The sequence below is a fragment of the Myxine glutinosa genome, chromosome 14 (assembly GCF_964187855.1).
Source record: "Myxine glutinosa chromosome 14, kmMyxGlut1.1, whole genome shotgun sequence".
NCBI classification, from domain to species: Eukaryota; Metazoa; Chordata; class Myxini; order Myxiniformes; family Myxinidae; genus Myxine; species Myxine glutinosa.
In genome coordinates, this window is record NC_136274.1 from 39,198,504 (window position 1) to 39,210,677 (window position 12,174).

Sequence of the window (12,174 nt, forward strand, 5' to 3'; positions counted from 1 at the left end):
CAAAGAGGTCATGTAACTACACATGACGAGCAGAGATTTCTTTTTGCAAGGAGTTTCATGGCGATCATGTGAACAGAGAAATACAGTGACAGGTGTACATATGCATTTATATTCAGCTGGTCTGGTTTCTCAATTTTATACATAATATTTTCTTTATTCCCTGTTAGATATGTGGTTCGTTTTGCAGCGCCAAGGTGTTATGGTTTGGAATTTATATGCATACCTGATAAACATTAATTTATAAATCAGGGTTAAGGTTTGGCTCAGGCTTTATAAAAAGATTTATTAAGTTTTGAAATTAAATAACAATTGAAATTCAATGACATGGATGGAAACTTTCATTTTTGTTAGGATTCGGGTTTATTTATTTATTTTTGGGAAAAATCCACATCACAGTGTGAAGAGGATGGCTATGAGTACAGAAAGTGGTCAGAATTTTAAATGTGATAAAAAATATAGGAATTAGAGCATCAATAAGGTATGTACAATGAGAAAACATGAACATTCAAATTTTACATTCTTTATAGACGTGAGGGAGGCATTAAAAGAGAGGCTGAGTAGGGTAGAGGATGATGTGGTTGAGCTTGAACGTGGTTGGATGTCAATGAAAGATAGTCTGTTGGGAGCCGTTGGTGAGGTATGTGGATGGACAAAAGGACCACCGAGGCACTCGGAAACATGGTGGTGGGATGATGAAGTTGGAAAGAGGATTGACGAGAAGAGGAAGAAGTTCAAGGAGTGGCAGAAGGCAAAGGGTACGGGAGCAGAAAAAGCAGAGCATGAAAGTTATAAGGCAGCCAAGAAGGCTGCAAAGAAAGAGGTAGCAAAGGCACAGGAGGCATGTAGGAAAATGTTCGGAGAACGCTTGGATTCGGAAGAGGGTCAGAAAGCAGTATTCAGGATTGCAAAGCAGATAGCGAAAGAGAGGTGTGATGTGATGGGGGTGAGTTGCTTGAAGGATGAAGTGGGACAAATCGTTGTCGACCCAGATGGAATTAAAGGAAGATGGAAAAGATATATGGAAATGCTGTTGAATACAGAGAATGAATGGGATGGCAACATAGAGAGTAACCCAGTTTTAGGACCAGCAGAGAAGATAACTGAGAAGGAAGTTGAGGAAGCGATAAAAGCAATGAAGAGTAGAAAAGCGGGAGGGCCGACGGGAGTTGTGGGAGATATGTTGAAAGCAGCAGGAAGTTGGGGTGTGAAGAGAATGGCAGAGATCTGTAATCTGGTGGTGAAAGAAGGCCGCATTTCAGGGGATTGGGAACTGAGTACCCTCGTCCCTCTATCCAAGGGGAAAGGTGACCCTCTGGAGTGTGGCTCGTACCGAGCGATAAAGTTATTGGAGCATGGAATGAAGGAATTGGAAAGGGTGTTGGAGAGGAGGATAAGGAAGAAGGTGAAGATCGACGAAATGCAGTTTGGATTTATGCCAGGAAGAGGAACGACAGACGCACTCTTTATTGTGAGGCAGTTGCAGGAGAAGTACATGGAGAAGAGGAAGAAGTTGTTTCTTGGGTTTGTTGATCTGGAGAAAGCATTCGATAGGGTTCCACGCGAAGTATTGACATGGGCATTGAGGAAGTTAGAAGTGGAGGAATGGTTGATCAGAGTCGTGATGGCAATGTACAAAAGAGTGCGCACAGCTGTAAGGACGAAGGACGGGAACAGTGGTGAGTTTGAGGTGAAGGTGGGAGTGCATCAGGGGTCGGTACTAAGTCCACTACTATTTGTAGCTGTGATGGAGGTGCTGGCTCAGAACGTAAAGGAGGGTTTACCGTGGGAGTTGTTGTATGCAGATGATCTGGTGTTGATTGCGGAAAGTATGGATGCACTGAAGGAAAAGATGAACAAGTGGAAGGAATGTATGGAGAAAAAAGGTCTGAAGGTGAATATAGGAAAGACGAATGTGATGGCAAGTGGTAAAGCATGTGGTGAGGTGGAAAGAACTGGGAAGTGGCCACGTGCTGTGTGCAGGAAGGGTGTCGGAGTGAACTCCATTCAATGTACAATGTGCGCTGAGTGGGTTCATCAAAAATGTAGTGGTTCGGAGAGGGTCATTAACCAGTGTGGCAGCTACATTCAAATGTAAGGTGTGCACAGAGGGAGCTGCAGATGGAGGAAACGTTGAGTTGGATCTTGGAGACAGCGTGAAGCTGGAAGGTGTGAAAACATTTTGCTACCTCGGAGACATGCTGAATGGAGAAGGTGGATCAGACTCGGCAACGGTTGCTGGAGTGAGATGTGCATGGAAGAAGTTTTGGGAACTGAGTGGCGTGCTGATGAGGAGGGGAGTGTCGTTGAAGCTGAAGGGAAAGGTGTATGCTGCATGTGTGAGAAGTGTTATGATTTATGGGAGTGAGACATGGGTTATGAATGTAGAGCAGCAACGAAGGCTGGAAAGGGTGGAAATGCGAATGGTTCGGTGGATGTGCGGAGTATCGTTGAGAGAGAGGAAGACAAATGATGAATTGCGAAAGATGATGGGAATATTACCTGTGATTGATGCTGTGAAGAGGAACAGGTTGAGATGGTTTGGTCATGTGTTGAGGAAGGATGAAAGTGACTGGTTGAGAAGAGTGATGGAAATGAATGTAGAAGGAAGTAGAGGACGGGGAAGACCGAGAAAGACTTGGCTAAAGATGGTGGAAGAAGAAATGCGGGCAAGGGGGTTAACAAGGAGAGATGCAGAAAATAGGGCAAAATGGAGAAGATTGTCATGGGGACCGCAAGGCTAACCCCCGCTCTAGCAGGGAAAATGGCCTTAAAATGCATGTTGTTGTTGTTGTTGTATCGTGTGTGTGTGTGTGTGTGTGTGTGTGTGTACGTGTGTGTACGCGCACGCACGCGTGTGTGTGTATGCGTGTCAGCTATGAGCCTTAGATCCTGTAAAAAGGAAAACAAATTACATACAATTACAATCTCACTTGGTGTTGCAAGTCTGCCAGTGGAATAGTCTTTCAACACTACTAATTGAGCACAACACTTCAACACTACTAATGATAATGATATATCCTCAGTCCATATTTCTGATGTACTTTCCTCTACAAACCTCCAAATCAAATGTGGCTCTGCTCCAACTCAGAAGTTAACTCGATGCAACTTGAGCCTGGCCTTGTCAGGGGATGTACAAACAGATGCATTGTACAGCAAGCTGCCCCATGTTAAGTACAAAGTTCACATCAATGTCAGAGTGCCAACAAGTGGAGCGACTGAGCTTGAATCCCCATTCCCATCTCGCTTCTCAGTAACAGTAACAGTAGATTCTCAGTAACAGTGGAGAGTGGGGATTGAATAGTCTGGCAACAGTTCCGTCTGGGCGTCAGAAAGCACAGAGGATAACAAATCATAGAGGATCTGAAGCCCACATGAACTTGGCAGGGACGCGGGAATGGAAGAACCCGGAAAATAAATACAGCAAATATTTGATTAAGGTGTACTGTGCCTGGTATTTGATGGACATGGAAATGCATCCCTTACCCACTACAGATCAGCATTGCTGAGCTGGGTTGCGATGCTTCGCTGATTTCACCCTTGTGCGACACTTTTCTTCGACCGATAACACGTCTGCTTTACCCGGACCTCGGTGGAGATGCTTTGGACTCGCACAAGGCATTTGTAGTCCACTATGGCCCAGCAGCTGACCAGGATCTTGCGTATCATTTTGATAATGCTGAGATTACACTGAACGTCTGCCTTGGTGAAGAATTTGAAGGCGGAGAGCTCTACTTCGGCAGTATGCAGCAGGTAAGCGCTTCAATAACAGGGGCACTGAGATCCAATGTATTTTACCTTGAAATTGCATCTTTATAACTGTCACACTTTCGGATTATCCTCCGTGAGTTTGGCCCTGGGTTGTTCGGAAAAGCTCCTATAAAGAATTCCAAATCCCAGATAATGATCAGGCATGAGGCTTTTCCATGTTCCCAGATTTCCACCTTACATTAATGTACGAGTCATTTTGGAGGTGAACATAAACAACTGGTAATACTATACAAATCACAATCTTCCCTTTGTATATGGTATTGTTGTTACATTTGGCTTGTGAAACGCCACTTCATCTCTTTATCGACACTTTCAAGCACTTTCGGGGCGGGGGGGGGGTTGAGGGGGGGGCATGCCGCCTCTTCAAGGCGATTGTCAGATTTGATTGGAATTATCACATTTGGCACCATGTCAGTATGGGTGATAAAGCCTGGTGTTGGCTTGGCGGTCAGGGTGCCGCCTTGGGATCCTAGGATCCTGGGCCTGGTGTTGGCTTAGCGGTTAGGGTGCTGCCTTGGGATCCTAGGATCCTGGGCCTGGTGTTGGCTTAGCGGTTAGGGTGCTGCCTTGGGATCCTAGGATCCTGGGCCTGGTGTTGGCTTAGCGGTTAGGGTGCCGCCTTTGGATCCTTCGGATCCTGGGCCTGGTGTTGGCTTAGCGGTTCGGGTGTCGCCTTGGGATCCTAGGATCCTGGGCCTGGTGTTGGCTTAGCGGTTAGGGTGCTGCCTTGGGATCCTGGGCCTGGTGTTGGCTTAGCGGTTAGGGTGCCGCCTTGGGATCCTTCGGATCCTGGGACTGGTGTTGGCTTAGCGGTTAGGGTGCCGCCTTGGGATCCTAGGATCCTGGGCCTGGTGTTGGCTTGGCGGTTAGGGTGCCGCCTTGGGATCCTTCGGATCCTGGGCCTGGTGTTGGCTTAGCGGTTAGGGGTGCCGCCTTGGGATCCTTGGATCCTGGGCCTGGTGTTGGCTTAGCGGTTAGGTTGCTGCCTTGGGGTCCTAGGATCCTGGGCCTGGTGTTGGCTTCGCGGTTCGGGTGCCGCCTTGGGATCCTAGGATCCTGGGCCTGGTGTTGGCTTAGCGGTTAGGGGTGCCGCCTTGGGATCCTTGGATCCTGGGCGTGGTGTTGGCTTAGCGGTTAGGTTGCTGCCTTGGGATCCTAGGTCCTAGGATCCTGGGCCTGGTGTTGGCTTAGCGGTTCGGGTGCCGCCTTGGGATCCTAGGATCCTGGGCCTGGTGTTGGCTTAGTGGTTAGGGTGCTGGCTTGGGATCCTAGGATCCTGGGTTTAAATCCTGGTTGATCGCTGAATTAACACCAGGGTGGTTGACTCAGCCTGTCATCCTTCTGAGGTCGGCAAATTGAGCACCAGTTCACTGGTAATTCCCTGTGTGTCGCAAGAGGCGACCAACAGGGTTGGCGTCATCCGGTCATAAAACATTGCTTCAAAATGGGGACCAAGGTGCCCGAAAAAGACCAACCCCCGCCCTGCGGGGAAAAATGGCCTCCAAAGGTGTCTCTCAGTATGGGTGATGATGTGAGCTTGTGCCAGCTTTTGATTACCTGGTAGCATAATTTACTGGTTGATGCTCATTGTTTCAAGGACAGGTTCTTTGATAGTTAAATTAAGTTATCAGCAAACCATTTTGCCGTTAAACACAGCATCACAGGAAAAAGTAAAACGGCACTCGGTGGAGCGCATACCTCCGCCAGGCTGAACAGGTTACCTTTTGTTTCCCACTGACAGGCTGGATCTGGGTCTGGACCTCAAGCAATATCGAATTAGCTTGTTCTTCTCACATAACCAACTCATCCACCAAGTTTCATCCGAATCCGTCCGTAATTTTTGAGATATCCGGCTCACAAAGAAACAAACATGGGTGAAAACAACCTTTGTCCACCTTCGATGGCGGAGACAACAGGAAAGCATCTCAAAATGCAAATCCAGTGCGTGTTCTCTTTGGACTTGAACTAAACTTGACGACAACAGCTAAAGAGAAAAATGTAAAATTTATTCGTTTTTGTGTTCTGCATATTCTCATATTAAAGGTTTGTGGAACATTTGATGATCAAAGCTCAGATGATAAAAAAAGAAACACGGAAGTGATTACAAAACCCAATTATTAATTATTATTCTCCATATTCTCATAATTATTGATTATTATTGATATTTATCCTGGTGTTGGCTTAGCGGTTAGGGTGCCGGCTTGGGATCCTCGGATCCTGGGTTCGAATCCCGATCGATCGCTGAATTAACACCAGGGGGGTTGACTCAGCCTGTCATCCTTCCGAGGTCGGCTAATTGAGTACCAGCTTGCTGGGATGAATGATCATGGTGTGTACCCCGATTCAGAATAGGTGCACAGTATCCCTGCGCATCATAAGAGCGTGACCAAGGGTTGGCGTCAGGAAGGGCATCCGGCCATAAAAACATTGCTTCAAAAAGGGAACCATGATTGTCATGGGGCCCGCAAGGCGAAATGTGGGGAAAATGGCCTTAAAAACGATCATTCATTCATTTCATTCATATTCTCATAATAAGAGTTTGTTGAAATATTTATCACAGATCAAATGGTAAATAAGTTATGGCCTGGACACACACACACACACACACACACACACACATACACACACACACACACACACACACACACACGCACACGTACACACATATGCATGCACACACACACACACACACGTGTACATACACACACACACGTGTACATACACACACACACGTGTACACACACACACACTTACACACGCTGCACAGCTGATGGGCTAATAATATTGCATTGATAACAGGATGAGTGCACACCATGTACTATGGAGTAGAAGTGTACAGCAATTGAATGGACCAATACAAGTTCACAGCACAGGACTGAGTAGAACGAGCACATTTATATAGCAACGTGGCTGCTGGTTTACACCATTGCTGGTGGGATGAGGGGAGAAGAGCACCAGGAGTTCTTTTTAAGTCCTTAATGCTATCAGACTGGACATACAGTTTAGCATCCATCCGACATCGATGCCTCTCCCTGCCTGCGCAATACCAGGATGACAGTTTATAGCTGGGACGAGATTCAACTCCAAGTCAGACTGCTCAGAGGCGAGTGTGCATATACCTTTAGGCCGTATGCACACCTCAGCGAGCTTCAACTGCCAGCCCGAATGCACAGGTAAGATGTGTGATGCCTGTTCGACGACACCGAGCTCAAGACCAGTGAGGGAATGTTGTTGCCAAGTCACAGATCACTATCACAAGTAACGTTTTATTTTGGCGAGCACTGACCTCCTCACAAGGTCGATTATTTCATCACGAGGTCAAAGTGACACCATGCTCATGAAGTGTGGCCTTTACGGATTCACCGAGGCAGCGTTTTAAGTGAGGAATGCGCAAATTTTCAAGGCTCGTGTCTGTGTCGGCAGACAATTCAAATGATAGGTATTCCCAACGTCATCAGAGCTGCGGACCTGCTGAAACCTCTTTCTTCGACAAAGGGCTAACACCAAAACTGTACTTCCCATGGCAATTTGCATTCCATTGTTAACTGAAGCTGATAAAACCTAACATTCAGAGAGTTGTTGTTGACTTTTGTCAGGAGGTTTAGCCTTGAAAGGTTTAACTGTATTGAGGCCATGAAACTTTCAAAAAAACTCATTTCCATTTAAACAAATTATTTTTAACCTTCAGACGAGCAATTTGGTGCAGGTATACCCCGAACCACGTTTAAACCTCATTACTTTTTGTCTCATCTGTTGTCTGAAGGTTAAAGAGCATGAAATTCTAAGAATCTGAAAATGAATGAATTGTCACTGTTAAACTCTAAAAAAAATAAAAAAAATAATTACTGGTACATGAAGCACGAAGCATATTGATGCAAATCCTGTGCAAGATTGCCAAACTATGCTAAGCTGAGCAGCCTGTGCCAGAAACCCTCATAATGAGCAAAAAGGTCAATTTCCCATTTTTCACCTTGTTGATTTTCTTTCCAATTTGTCAAGACCATTGATGCAAAAAAAACAACAAGTGCAAACGAATTGCTATCGTTAAAAAAATGGCAATTCGATCAAATTTACTTTTCATTGCTTGCTCACTTTGTTTAAGAGGTATATATATGTGCATGTGAAAGGGTTCGAGGCCCCCATGGTGTAATACTGTAATAGACAAAGTAATATTAATCAAAATGTTAGTTATTAAATAATTAAATTAAGTTGTTATTAAATTTATTAAAATATATAGTTATTATAATAATTAATATAATTAATATTAATTTAATTAATATTAAATATTTAATTAATATATTAAATATGAATCAATATTAAATATGAATTCATCTTAAATATTTAATTAATACAGTATCTTACTATAATTCACCAAACGTCCGTCTGTCTGTCCGTCCGTCCGTCCGTTCGCAGGTACCGCAAAAACGGCTGAACCGATCGCGACGATATTTTGGGTGGGTAATCCTGGGACCCCCTTGGAGTAAAATAGGCTATATTGTTTTTCCAATTTTCCAATTTTCCAGTTTTTCCAAACACGATGGAATAATATTTACCGATATGAACAGTGGTGTGGCTTTTATTGAAATTCTACAAATACTTTAGATTTTGATGAGAATTACGAACCTGCAGCGAATGCAGAAGTGGACAGATGATGGCAATGAGCGGGTTTGATAATATCCCAATACAACCGTCATTCATTCGTAATGTTAAATCGTTAAACGTTAATCGTGTTCATCGTTTTGTTAAAGTATCAATTGATGATTGGAATTGAGTGAATACAATTACGATTTTGAATTCGTAATTCTATTCACCCAACCGTACGGAACTTCATATCAGGATTTAAATATTTGTTTATGTCATGAATGTTGTTAAAAGTTTATTTTTTATATTAATGTTTTTTCATTTGTGATTGGAGTTATGCTGTTTGGAATGAAAAAAGATATCGAGTTCAAGTGAATGACGAATTGTGGTGACGGTTTTACGTTTTAAGCATGATATTCGCGGATCCCCATATGCAGATTCGCCATTGACTGGGTATAGAACAAACGTACCCGTTTGTTTGCGAACGGCTACGTTTTTCATGGAAGTCCTTCACGAACTTGCTGCCGTGCGACTGCCGTTCTGTGCGTCTGTGCGTCTGTGCGTGCGACTGCCGACTGTGCGTGCGACTGCCGACGTGCGACTTGTCTGCCGTGCGACTGAAGGTGCTACAGGAATGTGGAATTTATTGGTTTCATGTTTTAGCATTCGCCGTTTCTGCATTGTCTGTTTGCTTCTGGCCTCTCACCCGTGCATAGCATGGGTACCTCACTAGTATTAATAATTTAATTAATATATTAAACATTAATATTTAATTAAATATCATTAATTAATATTATAAATAATTATAATGTAATTATTAAATAAATTCAGTCAGTTAGTAAAAAAAATGTTAATCAAAATAAGTTAAACAAAATCTCATAGAAAAAGTAACAAAGTAATATGATCCATGTAATAGACAAAACCACTGTTGGGCTTCGTGCCATCGGCTCCACCATAGCGGGACGGGGCTTTGTAGGCATGGGCATGAGGGCATCTGCCAACTAGAGTTGCAACTTGTCCTGTAAGCTTGTGTTTACTAGGGTAGTCATTTTCTTCCCACCTATAGAGCCAGGTGGTGACCTCGTCACTTTGGAATGTGGCTGTTATGGAAATTAACTGCCTTATAGTAGTCTCCAAGTAACTGCGGATGTGGGAACACAATGTAGCCCTTTTGTTCTCTCTCTCTCTCTTTCTCTCTCTCTCTCTCTCTCTCTCTCTCTCTCTCTCTCTCTCTCTCTATCTCTCTCTATCTCTCTCCTCATCTCTCTCCCCATTTCTCTCCCCATCTCTCTCCCAATCTCTCTCCCCATCTCTCTCTCCCTCTCTCTCCCCATCTCTCTCTCTCTCCCCATCTCTCTCTCTCTCCCCCTCCCCCTCTCTCTCTCCCCCTCCCCCTCTCTCTCTCCCCCTCTCTCTCTCTCTCTCTCCCCCCCTCTCTCTCTCTCTCTCTCTCCCCATCTCTCTCTCTCTCCTCTCTCTCTCTCCTCTCTCTCTCTCCCCATCTCTCTCTCTCTCTCTCTCTCTCTCTCTCTCTCTCTCTCTCTCTCTCTCTGCTTGAACTACAATCCTATGAAGCAGCCTGCTTTGACACGTATAATCAAATACAAACGGTGACAGCTAAATGACACAAATATTCTTAGCTTTAAACACTTGCATGGTAAAAACGGATGGCTAAATTATTTGCTCAATTGTTGTATCAAAATTCTACTTGTTTCAGGTGGAAGAACAACATAAGCACATCGTAATCATACATATTGCTGCTTGCATGAGGTGTGTCGACACCTGCTCACCAGCCCCAGAATAACCGAGACGTGATTGCATGGCCAAAATCCAAACCGTGCGAGGGGAATGGAAGTCCAAACTTTTCCAATGGCTGCTCAATGAACCAATTGGCCCTTTGGCAGGAGTAGGAGATGCATTCACTCTCACAGTTACAAAGCGTTTAATAACCAGAAATATGGTGACAAATCTCTTATCTACCATCTCTTATCTTCCCCCATCCAAAACCTTAATCTCTTCTACCCCCGTTAATTTTACCCCAGATCCACTTTTTTTGAAATACCGACTTATTTCCTGGAAGTTCTAGCAGTGTCCATTTGTTTTATATCTTTCCCCCCCTGCCCCCCCTTCCCATGCCTCCCCCTCCCAAGTCCTCTCCCTCCTACAGATCTCCCGATGTCCCTGTTCTCTGCTGTTGTATTTGTGTGCTTCCCTCTCTCTCCCCATCTTGTCTCCCGCTCCCTTTATTGTATGTTTTATGTGTCAGTTTTTTTTTTTTTGTGATTGATGTTAGCTCTTACACGAGCCTCGATCTTGTATACAAAAAAGCAAACATGGCACAACTTTGTTGATAAATTGCTCAATACAACCATATATCATGACAAGGGTGTAATGATTAGAGCGTCCCCTCTTCAGTCTGGGAGGTCGGTGGTTCTCACCCCAGCTGAGTCATACCAAAGACTTAAAAATGGTACATGCTGCTTCCTTGCTTGACGTTCAGGATTTAAAAGGATAAGAGGAAGGGGGGGGAGGTATAAATCTCTATAGGTTGGCATTCTTGGGGAGGGGGAAATTTCTCCTTCGGAAATGCCCGCTGAGTGCGGTGAGAAAGGTGGCATCATTGTTGTGGCACCATTAGCATTCCGGGAAGTGACGGCACTTCCACCCCCAAGTTGTGTGTGTGCGTGTGTACACAAGAATTTGTTGCAACAAAAACTTAAAGTTCTTAACTGCATGCCATCAACTTCCCTTCCGCACCTTCCTTTGCAAATAAACTCGAACTTTCATCGCAGTGTTTCTTTCCCTTGCAGGAGATGGAGAATGAAACAGAGTTTCAGGCCGTTGCTCACCAGCTCACGTTCGGAATCCTCCACTGTGGGCAGCACCGGCATGGCGCCCTTCCACTCTCCGCTGGTGAGCGTTGGAATCTCATTGTTTGGTTGCGAGCTTCATGCGTCCGGAATCTCTACTGCCCCATGTGCGCTTCCAAACCGGAGTTGGTGGAGACGCTCGGGTTTGGAGAAGGCTTCAGTTTAGTGCAAAACGATACATGAGACTCAATATAGCATAAACTGAATCGAATGACATTTAAACATGTATTCTCAGATGAGGGTATTTGGTATATTTGGTATGAAACACTGATTCTCTATAAATACAAAACATTTGGGTTGGATGGACTGTAGACTATTTTGTATCCAACCAAAGGCTTGTTAAGATTGCTAAACTTTATATATTGGTAAGATTATGATTGCTAAACTTTATTTATTGGCTTTGATGAATGTTGCGCAAATAATACCTTCCACTTGTAGATGTGTTCAATGGTATATACTGTTAATTGAAATATTAAAGTATTCATACTTATCATGGGGGTTGTGAAAATGATGGTTGAGAGACGATTTTATTTTTCGTCTGGAAAGAACGAGGTGACAGAGGGTGGAGGTAACGCACTGACGGGCAGTGGGGCAACCAGTGGATGCCACAATAGGATGCAACTAAGAAAAAGAGCAATCAGAGATTGCAAACCCTCGCCAGGATGTATTTTCAGTGGTTTTTCAGGCTTTTGTGTTAAATCAAGTATGGCGGCCGAACCACGTGACCGATGACGTCATCATTATTTTTTTTCTAAACTAATTTATTCCTAGATTATGCTCAATTAATTTCATCTTGATCAGATGAAGTTTTGTACTTGTCGAATTATGACGTCATAATGGAGGCACCATGACATCATCATTAACATATTTTATTCCCCATGGAGAGTTCTTTACAATGAGCCACGTCTCAATTTTTTCTATTCAGCGCTTTCGGAGATATAGAGGTGCAAAGTTT

General features: G+C 44.1%; 1 protein-coding gene across 2 annotated transcripts in view; it reads left to right on the forward strand.

The window, feature by feature from the left end:
• OGFOD2 (2-oxoglutarate and iron dependent oxygenase domain containing 2) overlaps positions 1–11,710 on the forward strand; it is a 38,954-nt gene extending 27,244 nt beyond the window's left edge. For both annotated transcript variants that reach the window (XM_078768032.1, XM_078768033.1), the window contains 2 exons: positions 3,493–3,750; positions 11,160–11,710. In XM_078768032.1, coding sequence (XP_078624158.1) covers positions 3,493–3,750; positions 11,160–11,402 — 501 coding nt within the window. In that variant the 3' untranslated portion in view covers positions 11,403–11,710. The remainder of the gene's footprint in view (positions 1–3,492; positions 3,751–11,159) is intronic.
• The last annotated feature ends 464 nt before the right edge of the window (positions 11,711–12,174 follow it).